Source organism: Impatiens glandulifera, chromosome 5, assembly GCF_907164915.1.
Source record: "Impatiens glandulifera chromosome 5, dImpGla2.1, whole genome shotgun sequence".
NCBI classification, from domain to species: domain Eukaryota; kingdom Viridiplantae; phylum Streptophyta; class Magnoliopsida; order Ericales; family Balsaminaceae; genus Impatiens; species Impatiens glandulifera.
The window spans coordinates 1,142,449-1,162,192 of NC_061866.1; the positions used below are offsets into that span (position 1 = coordinate 1,142,449).

General features: G+C 32.0%; 1 protein-coding gene across 1 annotated transcript; it reads right to left on the bottom strand.

Moving 5' to 3' along the window:
* Window positions 1–1,958: 1,958 nt before the first annotated feature.
* On the bottom strand, window positions 1,959–12,401 carry LOC124940391 (putative GTP diphosphokinase RSH1, chloroplastic). Its single transcript, XM_047480905.1, has 25 exons — window positions 12,243–12,401; window positions 12,095–12,163; window positions 11,826–12,016; window positions 10,701–10,877; window positions 9,976–10,041; window positions 9,681–9,773; window positions 9,429–9,560; window positions 9,217–9,318; window positions 9,059–9,136; window positions 8,911–8,982; window positions 7,918–8,025; window positions 7,657–7,754; window positions 7,179–7,239; window positions 7,021–7,083; window positions 6,862–6,918; window positions 6,673–6,774; window positions 6,374–6,532; window positions 6,145–6,276; window positions 5,982–6,068; window positions 5,804–5,875; window positions 3,825–3,911; window positions 3,283–3,733; window positions 2,717–2,778; window positions 2,569–2,637; window positions 1,959–2,482 (listed from the first exon to the last, which is right to left on the bottom strand). Exons 2-25 carry the CDS (start codon window positions 12,117–12,119, stop codon window positions 2,378–2,380), a joined length of 2,649 nt encoding a protein of 882 aa, XP_047336861.1. The 5' UTR covers window positions 12,120–12,163; window positions 12,243–12,401; the 3' UTR covers window positions 1,959–2,377.
* Between the last annotated feature and the right edge of the window lie 7,343 nt (window positions 12,402–19,744).

Sequence of the window (19,744 nt, forward strand, 5' to 3'; positions counted from 1 at the left end):
AACTATAATTTCTTATAAATTGAAATGTAATTTTTAAAAACTAAATTGTAATGTCTGATAAACTGAACTGTAATATCTGATTAACTGAATTATAATGTCTGATAAACTAAATTGTAATGTCTGATATATTGAACTGTATGTCACATAAACTGAGCTGAATTGTAATGTCTTATAAAATGAACTGTAATGTTATTTAAATTGAACTATAATGTTTGTTAACACAGTTTTTCTTTTATTCTTTAGCTTAATGGATCAACCATCATCATTCCATCCCGATGTTCAAATCACACAATTGGAATAACTTTTCATTTTGAAAATGAGCTTCGTGAATATTATAACGCTTATGCCCAATCAAAGGGTTTCGAAATTTATAAGCTAGGAGCAAGGAATGGTCAGGATGGCAAGTAAAAGTGGTTCTCCATTACTTATGCCAAAAGTGGTGTATTTTCTACAAAAGAGAAAAATATTTTACAAGTTAGACATTCCACCAAAACAATTTGTAAGGCTACGATAAACGTTGTAGTTATGAATGAAGGTGATGTTGAGATTACTAGTGTCTTCAATGAGCATAACCATATTTTAAACTTGGCAAAGTCGGGAATCTTAGATCTCACAATGTTATAGATCCAATTGCGAAAAGAAGATTAGATTTAAACGACGAAACTAGAATTATTTTGGAAAAACTTTTCAATCATTTGTAGTTGAAACTGGTGGATATGATAATCTGAGTTTTGATAAGAGAAGTTGTAGAAACTATATTTCAGAAGATAGGAGGTTCATGATAGAAATGGTGATGCTGAAGCGCTTTATTAGTATATCCACCGAATGCAAAGTAAATGTTGTAAAAAAACATGTTTATGATAGACGAGAAATCTCGAATAAAGAATGTGTTTTGGGATTATGGAAGATGTAGGACTGCTTATGAGTACTTCTCGGATGTCATCACCTTTGACACAACATATTTGACAAACCGTTATGATATGCCTTTTTCTCCTTCTGTCGTGGTTAATTATCATGAACAATCTATTTTGCTATGATATGGCTTACTATCTAGTGAGGATTCAAAGTTATTTATTTAGCTTTTTAAAATTTGGTTGACATGTTTCAAAGACAATAATCACTAACTAATGTTGATCAATGACCATTGCTATTGAAAATGTATTATAGAGAATTTTAATGAGTGATTTTATGTAAACTCTAAAATAGGTAAACTCTTACTATTTTAAATTTGTAATAATATAATTTTAAGAGTTTATAAATAATTTCAAATTTACAATATTTGATATTAAAAAAAACAAATTTATATTTATAAATAAAAAAAGTTATTATTTATTCAAATTAATATAATTAATTTTATAAATATAATTTTTTTAATGTTATTTATTTATTATTAATTTCTAATTAATTTTATATTTAAATATATATAATTTTAAAATTAATTAGATATAAAATAATTATTTATATATAAATAATAATAATATATAACTAATATTTTTCAAATTAAATTTTAAAATATGAATTTATAACTAGTCAGATTTTACTTTAAATTTAAAAGACTAAATTTGACGAATAAAGATTAAAAAAATTGTTAAATTATATATATTATAAATTGTAAATACTAGGAGCTAATTATATTTTCATGTGTTCTTTACCAGGATTTATCCTTTTCTAAAAAAAAGAATGGTTGAAGGAAACTACATGAACTAGTACTATTTTTTCACAAGAAAGAACATTATACTGAAACTCCAGCCAATCTTGAAATCAAAATTTCACCGAATCAAAGGGATAATAATCTTTAACATCAATCATAATCAAGATAATCTTCTAAAACATTAACAGATCAAGAAAATAGAGTTTGGGAGGCTTCCCCTTTAATAAATCTGTCTCTGTTCTAAGATTGATTTGATCCAGACAACAACAAACAACAAGCTATCAGTCAACAGATTTCACAAAAAAAGTTGGTAAATCTAAAATCATTTGTAACTTAAGTGTTTTTTAAAAAGATTATAACTTAAATTGGTTCAGACCTCCTTGTCTGTATAAACATCAAAAACAGGTTCCACATTGCCTGTGTAAAAAAATAAATAAAACTCTCCTTATAAAATCCCCCCAAAAATAATGTTTTCAAAAACTCTTCCTTCCTTATAAACTATTGCTGTCTTCACATGTATATGTATGTATATGCCTAACTATCCTCTCTTCTTCTTCTTTTATGTACACATAACCTGCAGCTTAGCTGTAGAAGCAATCGAGCCTAATTAACCGAGATAGAAATAGAACCAATTCCTCCTATCTCAGAGCTTTAGAGATCAAAACTTCTTACCCAACCAGTGGAAGCCAGGTTAAATAGTAAATGTTAAGAAGAGAGAGCAAAGACCTAACATTCTAGCAACTGTTGATTACCAGTGGAGCTAGGCCAACTACATCCAACAGACCATCCCAATACACCAAATATATTATCCACACCACAACAACCACTCACCTGCAGTATAATAATATATTAAGCCAAACTTTTAATCCCACAAGATTCCATTATATAAACTTTTTATGTTTGTTTGTTAGACTTACCAAACTGCTCAGGTTCGCTTCAACATGAAATAGCATGACTGCCATTCCTCTCTCTTTATTTGTCTCCGACTACCAACAAAATCAAACGAAAAAATATTATAAACTAAAAAAATCAATCAATCAATCAATTTATGGCTCAACAACTCACAGCACAAGAACATATTGTAACATCCACAGCTGTCAATGCTGTTGCTATATCCGCCATCAATCCTGGAAAAGTACAGATGAATCTCTAAATGATAACAATCTTAAAGAAAGTGTTTTAGGCTAGGGTTTTCTCCCTAGAGAAGGCTAGTACTTGAATCAAGGTGGTCTAAGTGGGAATCCAGCTTGAGACCTCAACCTTTAAGTTCAACACTCATATAAGGTTTATATAATTTTTTTAGCTTAGGTTCTTTTGATCTCCGGAGGAGGCTAGGATAGGAAATCACTTCAATAAAAAAAGTGCTTTCTGTAAGAATTAAACCTCTAAGACGTCATCCTCATAGTTCAAGATTTATACTTAAAATAAGATCTTTACACTTGAATTAACCTACTAAGATAGTTCAACTAGAAAGAGTAGGTGCCTAAGAGACAAAATATCACAAGATCAACTCCCACTTAGAACGCCTAAATGAAGTGGAGGTTATGACTGTGGGGAGGCATGCTTGCTTCCTACGTTCAAAAAAGAAAATCAAAAAGATCTGTACACTTGAATTATAGGATGGATTTTACCTTTTCGGTCTATACATACTATGCAGAACCATTGGATAGAATGGCCTTCAAGGCAGTGCCAAGCCGCTATCTTGGCAGCTTTCCAGCTCTCAAGGCCGGGCAAAACATCCTTTGCAATTGGAACATTAGAAGCTACATTTCTAGCCACACCATTTCCATGGGATAACAACTCTCCCTTGGCCTTTAGACTTACATCCTTCATGTGTTTGTTATGCTTTCCATTGACCTTTGGAATTAATACCTTACCACCAACTTGAGCATCATCATCTTTACCAAATTTAGAGGTTGACATTTCCATGACGTTTACAAGTATCTTCTCCCAGTTGTATTTTCCCCGTTTAGGAATATCTAACTCATTTGATTCAGTATCATCTTCTGATTCGGCAGAAAATTCATTCACAGCCTCTGCTGTTATTTCATCAGCTGACAATGCAGCTTGCTCTCTAAGAAACTGGTAAGATAGTGAGGTCAGATTATTATCCGAAGAACAATTGTTTGTCAAATTTTAAATTGCAAAAAAGAAAAAGAATAAAGAGACGTGCTTTCATAATCTTGTGACGAGCACTACGCGTTTTGGCATGCTGCAGCCACTGCTTATGCCGTTGAAAGGAAGATTTGCTTGAGAGAGCCTGCATTATACAAAACTAGTAAGCTCCATGGCATGAGAGTATACTAAAATCTTACTATATTATTTCTTTACCAAAATGAACAAATGTGCGCAATAAATAGGCAATCCACCCCATTGCAATAAATGCAGAAGCAGCCAATAAGACGAATATAGCAAGAAAGAAAATAATTAAATAAGCTTAGGGCTCAAACAACTGCAGCAATAATGGGGGTAATACTTTTTTTCACTTCATAAAGGACATAAAACCTAGAATATTTACCATAATGCAATTTTGCCTGCATTGAGAGAAATGAGACTCTATCTAAGGATATAAACCCTAAGGATGTGTTTAAGATCATAATATTTTTGAATGTGGATAAATGAAATGGTTTAATCCTTTAAAAAAATGAACAGAATATTTCTCGTATTTTGGTTTCCTACGTTTTTATTACAAAATTTGTTGGAATCAGGAATGTATAGGGTAAAACCAAAAACCCTTACTTTCTGATAATCCAATTATAACTGAAAACTTGGAGAGAACCAAAAGTAGTTGTGGAATTACCAACCTGCTCTGGAAATCAAAAGCAAAGGTTTTAAAGGAACAAGGAAAACATTCAATTATAAGAGGTTTCCTTGAAAGAGTTCTGTAACCTAGAATCTTTGTAATTATTACACATGTCTTTAGATAAATTCTTAGAATCCTAGATTAGATAGGCTCCAAAATCACCAACCACCTAAAAACCAATCATTCTCACACCACGTCGTGGAAGTGACGTAAATCATTTCATGACTCACCGTCTACCATGTATACACGTAGGAAATAGAAAAATTGTATCCTCCACCACAAACAAAAAAATAGTGTACCATAAACTATAGTTACTTGAAAAAGGGTATATAAAATAAAAAACCAATGCTTCACATAATGGCATGCCTCCACCAGCTTCATAGTATATACCTCCATTTCAAAAAGGTGTTCAACAGCTCTATGTTTGTGGAAACAAATCCTAGGGGCTTAGGAGCCCGGATGCACCACTTCATTAATCAAAGAAATTTGATTCACAACCATTTTCATAAAGTCATTTTTCCCATTAGCTATGGAAACTGCATAGCTAATGGGGAAAAGGGTATATCCCAACTTCCTATAATCATTTCATAAAGTCCTTTGACGGTAATAATCGTTTAGCAATTATCTTATTGCAAACTTATGTGGTGCTACATGTTTGAGTGTATTGTACTCTTATTTGTTTCCTATAATTATTTTTTATCAAATTTTGGTTTTGAGAATGTTATTATCTTTATGCTCGTAAACTAACTCCGTAAGCAATTAATTAATCTCTTAAGTAAAAAAATAATGATAAGGAGATTTCAACCATCCAGATGAATCATCACTTTTTTATTACAAGAAACTTCAGGAAAATATGAGAAAACTAGGTGGTTATTTAAATCTTTAGGTTTAACTGTTTACCACTAGTGATGTTTACAATTGATTATTCTTATGTAGATTTATTTTATAGGTAGGTGTGGTTATTTAAATTGCTAATTTAACGTTATCTAGTGAAAAACTTATATCATTCCATAAGTGTAGTTAGTTAGTGGAAGCAATTATCTAACAATATACAAGTATTTCTACAAATTTTAAAATTTCAATGGCAACGAAGTCTAAATTGTACAATTATGTTTTCTGAAAAATATTGGTTTGAAAAGCTCCAGGCACATTAAAATTTTCGATGTTACCTCTGCTTTCAGAAAAAACTTGGAAACCTTTAAACAAATCCATAAACGTTGGAAAGCAAAAATATCAATTACATGACCATACACATTGCCAACCTCAAAAGACCTTAAGACTATTATCATTCGCAGTGGATCTGAAGCTAAAAACTCAAGGCACATATGAGATGACCTACATAAACTCACATTGTATGTTATTATTTCCACGACTTCAGCATTTGCAAGCACATGTGATGGAGAAACAAGATTACCATTGACCTGAAAGCCATAAATGCAATGGTAAATCTTGGATTCATGTAGAACAATAGTTATTTTCTTCCCCAGTCACTTTAGCCTCTATTTACTTAATAGCGTAGGATAATACCTTTGCTGCTACCATTCTGTTTCCAATTTCAGTATGTATCATGTATGCATAGTCAATGACGGTTGCTCCATCAGGCAGATTTTTTATCTGTATCAGTTTCAAAGGTTAATGAATGAGCATAAGTTCCTTATATTAGAAGCAATAAAGAAAATATCAGTCCTACCTCCCCCCTAGGCGTAAAAACAAAAATACGACTACCCAATAAGTCTCTAGTTATAGTGTCTACAAATTCTCTAGAGCTCATGTTTCCGACGAATTCTTCTTGCCATTCTCTAATAGCATTAAGCCAGCCAATCTGAGAAGAGAATACAACAATAATAAAGTTAATATCCTTGAAAGCATACATTAACCAATCCTTTACATCCAGTGTGGAGACTGATTCCTTGATTTACCCTTAAAGCAATGTTTGCATTGTTAAGAGAGGTCATCTTTCCCTTTGAAGTTCTACTGTTAGGCACTGCATGACCGACAAGACCAGTAATAAAGCCTTTCCCACTATAGTGAGCAGCAATGCCTCTCTCTGCTATAAGATCCATCTCTTCAGTTCTTATCTGTGATTAAAAAACCATAATACACACAGACTGATATAGGTATTGGGCCACTTATGGATAAGAAAAAAGGGAATCAGCAGGAGCAGCTACCCAAGGGAGTGAAGTAGATTTTTTGGAAAATGAGGACAAATCAAGGTTACCTGAACTTCCACACGGAACATGCTCTCATACAAGAAAGGGATTACAGTTGTGTGAAGACTTTGATAGCCATTAGGTTTCGGAGTTGCTATATAGTCCTTCATCTGTCACAAAGTGTTGGACAATCATGCATATAGAAATTTATTACCTAAACAAAGAAAAAAAAAGCACTCAAGGAGCAAGTTACGAACAGCTCGTGGGATAGGTGTCCATATTTCATGTACCAGTCCCAGGACATGGTAAGGGACCTGCATTTACCAGAATATTGAGCTTTATACATGTAACAAAAGAAATACAGGCAAAAGTTACCAACAAAGAGTGATGAACAATTCTTCCTAGATGCATAGAACCTGTTGTGCACTACATAGAGGCCCAACACCCACGCATGGTTTGGGTTTTATTATAATCCGGAGCTGAGGATACAAAAATATTAACCTATGTCAATGGTAAAAAAGTACTTATGAAGAAGTGTCGAGCAAGCCTAGCAAAGGCTAGTAACAGAACAAACCTGTGCAATCTGGTTGACTTCATTAATTGAACCTTTAGATTTAAGCACAGCCTTATAGATACTGCAAAAATCAAATCGAGGTAATATGGTCATATTCTTAAATCATTCAGTGAAGGGGAGCAGCATCATAAGAGTTAAAGAGGTGGCATGAAGAATTGGCCCTTAGAAAATTAATGGATTATTTAAAAAAAAAAGACAAAATTAACCTACATCAAACAAAGCTGTTTATGTTAATTCCAAAAAGTTTTTGCAAATAAGTTGAGATGTGCTCAAAATAGCAGCAAAGACATACACTGATCATTAAATGTGGTCCTGTTTTTATCTTAAAATCTTGTAGGATAACAGGATAACTGATAAGGTTTCCGCATTCTCCTTCCAAACCAGAGAATAACTAAAAACATCTTGTTAAACCTATACAATGCAATTCTATTCTTCAACACAAGTAAATCAGAGCAGAAAAATTATTTGAATAAATTACCTGTAAGGATCCTTGCACTCAGATCTTACTTCAGTTTTAATTGTCATAAGGTCTAAAAACTGATCTTCCTCAATCTTCTTCACCAAAATCTTGTTAGCCTATGTCCAAGACATTTGACCCGTAAGTCCAAGATTACCTCACAGAATTTATTAAAGGGTATACAGAACTCAACAAGATCATAGTAGTTTAAAGCATGATCTGACTCATTGAAGACACCATAACCAATCTGTAATTCCTCTGAAATTAGTGGAAAAGGTTTACCTCTATAAGTTCTTTCTCATGTTCCTTATACAGATCTGCAATCCTTCTCTTAACTTTAGCATAATCTTGAGGATTTGTGTACATGAAAGATAAGTTTTCAAGCTCAGCCTGTAAATTAAGTAAATTTGTGACAATATTGACAAGCACGCTAAGAATGACAATACTATAAGCAAAATGAATAGGAATACCCTTAGCAAAGAAAATAAGTCTTTCGCTATTAATTGTAGTACCCAAGAATTCTAAATGTTTGTTTTGGGTGCTCTGGAGTGTTTGAGAAGATACAAGATATGTTCTTCTCAACCCAAAGGTTAGTCAAATTCATCAAATCAGACAAATAAATGGCAGCTTAAACAACGAACAACAAAATAACCTCTATAGGAATTAGGAACTGACAAGGCCAGAAACCAGTTAAAGGAAGGTTAAGCATGAAAAAATGGAAACACACATGTAGCATGGCATTGTAACTTCATCCATACAGAATCTGAAGCTAAAGTAAAAATAAGGACTCTCTTCAGATAAAAGGGACCAAACATAAATAACTATGCATATGTGCAACATGAAAACAAAATAAAATATTGCCTTAGAGAAAAAAAAAATTCTTTTTCTAATATATCATTCAAGCATTAACCCAGATTAAAGCAAAGGAGGAACTGCATGGAAATATTCTCATGGAAATAAAAAGAACTATGTTATTTGTTAAAAAGAACAAAATAAAGGAAATAAAAGAAAAAAAAAGTGTTTAGTTAGTCAAATGCCTGTTTTCATAAATTTGCACTTCCTTAAAAAAACTAAAACCACAAAGATTTACATTAACTTTTTTGAAAAAAGTGAAAAATTCAACCTTCCTTTTTATATTTTCATCTGACAAAATACTAGTAGTAAAATTTGTCAGAAAGCAGAAACATTAATACAATGTTATGCAGCAAAGAGAGATGTAACATCTCAAGACATAAAATTAGTAGGTAAAACATTAATGGAAAAGGTAGGATATACCTTTATTTGGTACATCCCCAGTAGTTTTGCGAGAGGAGCAAAGACTTGCAAAGTCTCTGTTGCAATACTAGTCTGGACAAAAGAGAAATACAAGGTTCAATACTACCATAACATCTAAAGACCCAGTAAATCAGATTTTTGGTATCACCTGCTTGTTTGGTGGCATATGTGTAAGCGTACGCATGTTATGTAATCTATCAGCTAGTTTGACAATGATAACACGGACCTGAAAAGGTAGTGCTTTAGATGGTGTTTGGTCAATAGCAGTAGAATAAAATATTTTATAGAAATAAATTCAAGGTCCACCTCCTCTGTCATGGCAAGGAACATCTGCCTGAGATCATCTGCTTTGACATCTTGGACTGAATGATTTTCTTTCTTACATTTAATCTTTCCCAACTTGGAAACCTAGATGGTTTAAACAAATACATAATTTGCAGATGATTTTTTAGTATTACAAAATAACACTAAATAAGAAGATACGTGATTGTAATTAGCATTTGCAGACATAAATCTACCTTAGTTTCTCCTTCTACAATGTGTCTGACAGTAGCACCAAATTCCTCCTCTATTCTTCTGAATGTAACTACATCAGTATCTTCGACGGTATCATGCAGCAAACCAGCAGCAACAGACTCCCAATCCAATTCCTAAATAGCAGTTACAGTTTATATCGAATTGATAAGTTAAGGGTACATTTTACAGATTGCTTGCAGAGAATACTGTCCTTCCCTATTGTTGAAGTATAACTAAGAATAAGAAATACTTACAAGCTCCCCCAGTATTCGAGCAACTTCCACAGGATGGATAATAAAAGGCTCTCCACTTCGCCTTTTTTGACCATCATGAGCTTCAAATGCCAGCTATGGAATCCATGAATCAAAAGGGGGGAGGGGAATAAGAAGTGATCAATATTTTTTATTCTTTTTTGCTAATCAATGACCAGATAACACAAGATTAAAAATTCAGCATGATAATATGTATCCTTAACAGATTTCATCCACAAAAAACAACATAGCTCAAACAAAAGGATGAAGTAACTAACAGAGAAATTGAGACACTCACATTTAGAGCATTACGAACTAGTTCCAACTCTTTATCTGGAAGATATAAAATTGTTGGCTTAAGATCCTGAGACAGTAAAAAGTTCACATGAAAACACGAGTAAGTTTAGGATCTGCACTGCTGTTCCTATTAAGCATAATCATACGGTTGACACTGGACTAAATTCTTTATAGGAAACTATAGAAGTTGAAAGATGTATTTATGGTCATAAGCCTTTGAATAATGAACAAAAGAGCAAGATAAAATACTAATATACACGAGCAAAAGAAAAATGAACTCTTATAAGAACAAATAATATAGGCCTTACACTTTAAGAGTTTCATAATCAAATGAGACAACCTTCAAATTCAGGAAAAGGGTATTTTTATATTATTCAAAAACACTTATTCTGCAAGTTGAACATGAGGTCCTGTTTTTATCTTAAAATCCTGTAGGATAACAGGATAACTTATTCGTTTTAGGCATAGACCAGGACCCAATCCCTGACATGAGTACAAAGGAATTCAGTATAAGACCAGAAGGGACACAATATTCTGTAAGTTGAACATGAAGACAGGGGAAACTAGCAAATGACCACTTGTTTAGCAATAATATAATAAGTTACTCTAAAAGCATGAAATCATTCTAATACAAATCGGAGAGGTGAGGCCTTGAGCACTCTGAAAGGCCGTTTCCAAGGGAATATACAGAATACATATCAAATTAAACATGTATAATAAACATACCTCCCACAAGCTTTCAGGAGAAACCCCTTCATAGAAATCTGAGGAAGGAGATAAAGAGTACAATCGCCAGTTTCTACATGTAACATGACGTGGAAGTGGGTGTAGTTGTCTTGATGATATAAAAAACTCAGAGGCCTCATGAGAATTCCAGCCCCCTTGGTCAGAAACTTCACTTCTCTACACCCGATCAAATATTTCATGGTCATGAGATGATATCAAGCCAAAGTCATCATCTGGCTCAAATAAGAATAAAAATAACCAAACTGCAATATTTTCTTCTAATACCTAATGGATAACCATTTAGTGGACAACAGACACTCAATTTAATATTCAACAGAACTTATAGCAGTTATATTACACATACCAAATGAATCAGGAGAGAAAACATTGCAGCCAAACACATAAGATTAAGATAAAATCTAACTAGCTAAGCTAGCATTACCACAATTTAACAACAATTTAGAGCTTCTTGCTTCCATTACTATCTTCGGAGGTCTTTTTTTTAAAACATTAAGAACTCAGATGCTGATATATAACACGAAATTTAAATAGATCAGACAAGGTCATATTAGACTTAATACTGAAGGATAATAAATTTCTAAAAATCAAAATTATATCCATGATATTAATCAAGATTCATGAAAGAGTATCAACGAATAAAAATATTCAACTTAGTTTTATATGTAAGGAACCTTAGTCAAATATTGAAAAGCAAAATCACCATCAAAGTCTACAAATTGTGAACCTCCAAAAGAAGACTTGAATATTGAATCAGTTAGGATTTTAGTTGTTTACAAATTGTGAACCTCCTATAGTGCAAAGTGCTGCCTAGCCTGTGTTATTGCTTCCCAGTAAACAGAAGAAACTGTACTCGAAAAAATAGAGTCATGCATAAAACCTATTTAAGAAAAAGAAAATAACCTAGCATGGCGCACAAGTGCATTATTCAAAGATTATATATATAAATCCGAGGTAGCTAGCTATCAAGAAGTAATCATGATTAAATTGAATCTACAAGTTCAGGTTTTCCTCGGTTGCCAAGAAACATTGGAAACATTATAGTCTGCAATCATTTCACTCATAGGAGATAGAAATGAACTACATAAGAGAATCAGCATAACATACGCATTTGATTCTCGTTCTTCCAATTCGCACGCCTGAGAAAGAAGAAGTCTGAGGAGTATGTGCAGTGCTAGCAAGAAAGCCAGTCAGCGCCCTAGGAGCCTTCCACGCACAAGAGAATACACTGCAGTCATGTCTACTACTAGTTCCATCCGCTTTAAAGAATTTGCTAAGGTTCACACATTCTACAGAAACTGCAATAATCAATTGAAAAAACTATCAAAACCACGGAATTCTACAAAAAAAAAACATCCAGAGGTGAAACAACAAACCTGGCATCGAAGGAGCGGCAGTCATTTCTATTCCGAAGCATTGAAGCAGAGCCAAAACATTTAGACGAACTGGAAAGTATTGAACAAGAATCATCAAGGACGATTAAGAAGTCCATCGGTTGGAGACAGATAGAAAATATACACTTACAGAGATTAGAGTATTGATTATAGATTCCTTATCGTTTCTCGGTTTGGAAGAAGGTACGGAGAAGTAGCGGAGATAGAATCTGCGAGAGTTTTAGTCGACGATGGTGAAGAGAGACTTACAGATAGATAGAGAGATAGAGAGAATGACGAAGGGGAAGGAGGAGGAACGGACACGAGAGATATAAAAGCTAAGCGGAAGCCACACAAATGCCGTATGATCAAGATATTTATTTTCTTTTCTTTTCTTTTTTCTCTTTTCACGTGAATTCTCAGACTCATAACTAGTGTGGACTACTTACTATAAGCTTTGATATTATTGTAATTATTATTTAAATACTTTTATTAGAGAACTCATTAATTGAAAATATTTGTATTTTTATTAAATAATAAAATACAAGCTCACGTATCATATCTCACACAATTATAAGCTCACATATCATATCTCACACAATTATAAGAAATTAAAATTACAGAGGATAGATTAACGAAGTTGAGAACGAAAATAATGTCATAAATCTGACGTGTTTTTCAAGTTAGGAGAGAAATAAAAAAAAATTTCAAACATGATAATTTTTCTTAAAATAAAAATAATAATTTTTTTCTCTCCTGCACATGGGCATCTTCGGGACAAAAATCTCTCGAACATGATCATTTTTCCGAAAAAAAAAATAAAAGTTTTTCTTCTCTCCTCCCAAACATGTTAATGTTCGAAAAAAAATCTCAAATATTAATTTTTCTAAAAATAATATTTTTTTTTTTCTCTCCTGCACATGACAGTAGAAAAAATAATATTTTTTTTTCTCTCCTGCACATGACAGTTTATATCGTCATCTTACTTTTGATGTAACTTTGTTGTATAAATCATTACTTTAAAAATTATTGATTCATATTTATTGTTTGAGTGGTTATAAACATGAAATAATTAGTATTTTAGATAAAAAGAAAATTGTATTGATCTGTATAATGTTAAACTTTTATGAAATTTAGTGGTTAAAATTTTAAATTAAGCGATTTAAACTTTTTAAAGTGTAAGCCTAAGTCACACTTCATAAGCATGGATATATGTGAGGTGTAATATATAAATTGTAAATATGTAATGGAGTAGCATCCTATAGACTTAGGGTACTCTAAGCTAAACCTTTTTTCCTTTTTTATTATTTATTTTAAATTAAATTGGTGAAATATAATAATGCTGGTTAAAAATTAACAAAAACTTAGTTAGATATTAAACGAGATGTATTTTAACCCAAATTCAAACCATGATAGTTTTTCTTTATAAATCACATAGTTATCATAGATTTAAATTTTGACGGTGCCAAAAAATTGCAAGGTTTTGAAAATCGTTTCGGTCATCAACTCGGTTTTTGTGCTGTACTTCGGTCCGACCGGTTCAACCGGTTAAACCACTGGTTGAACCGGATTTTTTTTTAAAATAAATTTAAATATATTAATACATAAATTATATATATTAAAAACCAGTTTACCCACCTCCAACAATCAGTCAACAATACCTAAATTAAAACCAGTTTACCTGCATCCAACAATCAGTCAACAAATTCAATACCAATAATTAAATTGAAGCAATCAACAGTCAGCAAATCCATTAAACAATAAGCAAATTAATAAACTCACACATCACATTGAAGAACCTTAATTACAATACCTAAATTAAAAAACCCTAATTGAAGAATGAATCCTAATTGCATATTCATTGTTTGCTGCTCATTCTCTTCTAAACCCTAATTAAACAATGAATCCTAATTGCATATTCATTGTTTGATGCTCATCAATGATAAACCAACATATTATCGGAAATACTACAAGAATTCATACTTACTGAAGATCTGAAGAACAGCCGAAAATTTGACAAACAAATGTAGATCTGAAGAACAGTCGAAGATCTAAAGTAGATAATCCTTTCTCCTTCGTCTTCAACCTTTCTCCTTCGTCTCCAACCTTTCTCCTTCGTCGTTTCTTTCTTTCTCTCTGTTTCTGTTTAGTGTTGTTTAGTGTTTACTGTGATAAGTTAAAGCAAAAGCAAAAACAAAAGCAAAAAGTAATAATAAATATAGGTTCACAGTCACATGCTCACAGCTCATGGAGTAAAGTACTGAATACAGAAAAAAATAATAATTAAATATTATTATAATAATATTATAATAATTATTATATAAAATTTACCTTTCCAATCGGAAAAAATCGGTTTGTTTTTCAGGTTAAGCTGGCCGGTCGGACCGGATTTTGACCGGTTCGAAAGGTGATCGTTTTGAAGGTAAAACCCGGATCGCTCACCAAACCGTTTCGCGGTCGGACCGGTTGGACCGCCGGTCGAACCGCGTATTTTAAAACCTTGAAAAAATGTTGGTGGGGTTTTGATCAAGAAAAAGATCATCATTATCTTAAATAATTGAATTCAATGTATTAAAGAATTCAAAATCACCTTACTTCTAACATTTTAGGCATAAATAACTATTTTTGAGAGTGAAATTCAAATTTCAACCTTGACCATCTCTCCACAAATGAATCATTCCTCTCATGGAGATTTTAAATATTTCTTAGAGATTGTTGGGTGTGAATACGATTGGAGTTTGACTCAATCCTCTTATTTATCGATTTCGTTGCACCACTATCTCACACAAAGGAGGCAACCCTCTCTCTAACATCCAAATACCACAAAAGAATTTGACATCTACCTCCCATCAAGAGAGTAATATCTATTTATATTATTATGTCAAATCCAATAAACGGGTTATTAGAGATTGAACCACAATGTTGGGCCAACCAATACCCAACAGAGATTTCGAATATTCATCTTTTCTGTATTTTTTTAAAAATATATATCGTTTATAGAATTTTGATCACAAAAACAATATGACAAAATTTGACATTATATAGAAATTATTGCAATTCAAATAAGAATAGACTTTGTTACTAAATTGAAACAAAAGCCAAGACACACATTCTTTATTTATTGTTGTATCAATTTTCTCAACCGTGCACAAACATAAAAATCATTTTACCTTTCTTTGTAAATGATGCTTGCACTTCCCTTTAAAATAATATTATTATCCTTTTAACAAAAAGATAAAATAAAAAATCATTTATTCCATATTCTTCATTAATCTTCCCCCATATATTCCATGAGTCCTTACCATCTCCGAGTTTTCATCATTCCATATAGCATAATCATTAATAACATTTATAAACACATGCAAAAAAAAAATGCCCATGATATTTCATAATATAAAAACCCGACCACTATTATGTATATAATCATGACATTACAACAATAATTATATCACATAATTGTTTTCTTCCATTCATTTCATATGAGTATCATGACAAATTCAATCGAACTCGTCCATTGGAGCGTAAATTTCATATTTAATTGAAGCGTGTAATTAAACTTGTTACATAATTAGATTTTAAAATTTGATTAAAATTAATTAATTACACATTTTTAAACAACAATTCTATTATTTTGTTCACACAACTAAGTACTTTTAGGCACAAGTTTATTACAATAAACTCAGATTATTAGATTTATTTTAATAAATCCGTAATGTTGGTTTTAAGGAGTATTTATTTTTAGTAAAAAAACTTAAATATTAATAATATAATCATAAAATAATTTATTTATTTTTAAATAAAAAATATTTTAGTGATTTTGTTACCCATCAAATGGAAATAGTCGGACTCTAAGATACTAATCATAAAAGAAACAAATGCACAATACTAATACTTTGAAATATATTTTCTCCACATAAATGTAGACAAACAGTTCCTTTAAGGTTAGTTCAAGTAACTTTCTCCCCCACATAATTGCGTGTCTCTTGGTCTAATGATGCAACCTTGTCAACTGGGACACCTAAATAATAAAAAAGTAACAAAGAAATACTTCCAGTTACTATCTAAACTAATCATATAACATGAGAGATAAATTGCACTTCAAAACATGTATACTTCCTAGCTAGTTACTTTCTAATGAATGGATCATATGAATGTGTTACATGTAGCTGGTAATTTCAGTATAATTGTATGATAGTTATGTTTGTTGTGTGTGTTGTGTTCATGATAAGTTTAGACAATTATGCAAGTTAGAAGTTAGTAACTGTTTGTGTAGTGGGTAGTTTGTGTAATGGGTAGTTATGAAAAGTAGTTATGTAACTGTAAAACTGTAATGTTTGGGTATAACAATCCCAAATCTCTTTATCAATATCATGGAAAATCTTAAAGGTTGTTATGTACCCTTTCTTCTTCTTCTTGGCTGTTAATAAATTGACAGATCCTTCCTTCTTCTTCAGATCTCTTCTTCTTCAAAAACACTGCTTCCGCTGCCCTAAATCATAAAACCACAAAATTCAGTAATTTGTCAAACCCTAACCTGTAACAGAATGATGCACAGGCACTTTAATATCATGTGCTGCCAAATCCATATACCATATCAGAACCAAGCATATTGCAAATAGGCACCTGGAACAAGTTCTGAGGTTAAAATCCTTTTTTACTTGATATATCATCCACAGGACCACAACTAAAGGTACATAGAACCCCTTGGTGTTGGATAGTACGTAGACTGCGGAATCTTTTTTGGTTTGTAGCCTCCAATTGGTAATCACATTCACGAGCTAGTTCTTCTTTTGCCACCTGTAAAGAAATTCCAAAAATATATGCTAAATATGTTATCTTCCTATTCCACCACAAAATTCAAGAGGAATTCTGCCAAATGTGGAGAGAGGAGGGAAAATTCAGATAAACAAGATCTATAGTTGATGAGTTTGAAATGGTAGATATAATTTAGTTTTTAATAATATTGAGATAATAAGTATATAATGAACCAGGGTTACGACTCTGTAGGGTGTCATACTAGCTTTCCTTTATTCCAAAAAAAAATATATATATATATATAATAAACCCACTAAGGTAGTTCAAGGGAAAAGAGTGTTTCTTAAGAGACCAAATGTCACGAGTTCGGGTTTGATTCCTACTTATAACGCTTTAAGTTGAAGTGAAAGTCATGCTAATTTTCTACATTTAAAAAGGAAAAAAGAAATATTTATAACCTGCACTATATATTACCGGAATGACACTTTGACATGCGAAATGTCCGTCTAGCTCATTTGAATGCCCCTTATTTCTTAATATCTAATAAACGTAATATGTAATAAACGTATTATATATTACGTGCAATAAGTAATAAGCGTATTATATATACGCACAAACTCTAATGTATAAACCTCACCTCATTTAAGTTTCAATTTCTAATACAAAACATACTAATGATTTATCATATGTATCTAAAAATTATTCCTCGAACACCCCACCAGTTACAACTAGTAATATTAATTCAGCATGAGTGCTGGTTGCATATTATATCAGAATAAACAAGCTATGTGTAGGATTTTATAATATATTTTGGAATGATTTAACTAACAATACAAGGAGGATACACAACTTATAGGCAATATTAGAAGAAAGTAAACAAATGATGGAACAACTTCCTAGATAAGTATAAATGAACTATTGTCGGGGAAGGGAAAACTGATACAATATTATTGTGCAGTTTCGTAGTTATCCGATGTTACACATAGTTAAGGGTAGTAGTTATGCACAGTTATAAGTATTTATGAGTAGTTAGTTAAATTAGTAGTTATTCTTCAGCTACGATTATTTAGTATAAATAAGAATCCTCTTTTCTTCTAAGGCTTCTTGTCTCTCTCTTCCTAACTGAGGTTCATCTATCAATTAATTAACTATGTTTATAACACTCAAACAATAAATATGAATCAATAATTTTTAAAGGAATGATTTATACAACAAAGTTACGTCAAAAGTAAAACCATGATATAAACGGTCACATATGCAAGAGAGAAAGAATTTTTAGGAAAAATAATGTTCGAGATATTTTTTGTCCCAAACATTAACATGTTTGGGAGGAGAGAAAAAAAACTTTTATTTTTTTTTCGAAAAGATGATCATGTTCGAGAAATTTTTGTTCCGAAGATGCTTATGTGTAGGAGAGAAAAAAATTATTATTTTTATTTTCAGAAAAATTGCCATGTTCAAAATTTTATTTTATTTCTCCCCTCTATCTAAGTTGGAAGACACGTTAGACACGCAGTTTATTCTCTTGTGCATGGAAGGCTCCTAGGGCGCTGACTGGCTTTCTTGCTAGCACTGCACATACTCCTCAGACTTCTTCTTTCTCAAGCGTGCGAATTGGAAGAACGAGAATCAAATGCGGAAAGTGCGGGTGAATAATTTAAATAGCGCTGGTGACTCCTTTTACTGTTTTTGGACGAAAATGCTCCAGTTGCGTCACGCAACCTCTTGCGTGACGCAACCTCTTGCGTGACGCAACCTCTTGCGTGACGCAATTTTTTATTTTTTTATTTTTCAAAAAATTTTAATTATTAAATTTTTTTCGACGAAAATGCCTCAGTTGCGTTACGCAATCGCGAGACGAAAAAAAATTGAAAAAAATAAAATTTCAGGTTGGTAAAATTGTCATTAAATAAAAGAGAGTCACCAGCGCTATTTAAATTATCCACCCGCACAATTTGTTATTCACCCTACGGTGGGGTCATCTGCTCAAATTTCCCCTCTTATGTTGGTTCATTTCTATCTCTTGTGAGTGAAATGATTGGAGACTATAATGTTTCCAATGTTTCTTGGCAACCGAAGAAAACCTGAACTTGTAGATTCAATTTAATCATGATTACTTCTTGATAGCTACCTACCTCGGATTTATATATATAATCTTTGAATAATGCACTTGTGCGCCATGCTAGGTTATTTTCTTTTTCTTAAATAGGTTTTATGCATGACTCTACAGTTTCTTCTGTTTACTGGGAAGCAATAACACAGGCTAGGCAGCACTTTGCACTATAGGAGGTTCACAATTTGTAAACAACTAAAATCCCAGCTGATTCAATATTCAAGTCTTCTTTTGGAGGTTCACAATTTGTAGACTTTGATGGTGATTTTGCTTTTCGATATTTGACTAAGGTTCCTTACATGATAAAACTAAGTTGAATGTTTTTATACGTTGATACTCTTTCATGAATAATGACTAATATCATGGATATAATTTTGATTTTTAGAAATTTATTATCCTTCAGTATTAAGTCTAGCATGACCTTGTCCGATCTATTTAAATTTCATGTTATATATCAGCATCTGAGATCTTAATGTTTAAAAAGAAAGACATCCGAAGATAGTAATGGAAGCAAGAAGCTCTAAATAGTGGTTAAATAGTGGTAAAATGCTAGCTTAGCTAGTTAGATTTCTATCTTAATCTTATGTGTTTGCCTGCAATGTTTTCTCTCCTGATTCATTTGGTATGTGTAATATAACTGCTATAAGTTCTGTTGAATATTAAATTGAGTGTGTATTGTCCAGTAAATGGTTATCCATTAGGTATTAGAATAAAATATTGCAGTTTGGTTATTTTTATTCTTTTTTTTTAAAACAGTTTAGTGCCATTTCATTAAAAAAAACCAA

Excerpts from the sequence above, each read along its gene's own strand:
- LOC124940391 (XM_047480905.1), bottom strand. The coding sequence starts at position 12,119 with ATGACTGCCGCTCCTTCGATGCCAG. Across the intron at positions 10,878-11,825 it reads GAAGAACGAGAATCAAATGC|AGAAGTGAAGTTTCTGACCA; the intron begins GTATGTTATGCT and ends GATCGGGTGTAG. Across the intron at positions 6,775-6,861 it reads GGACACCTATCCCACGAGCT|ATGAAGGACTATATAGCAAC; the intron begins GTTCGTAACTTG and ends ACTTTGTGACAG.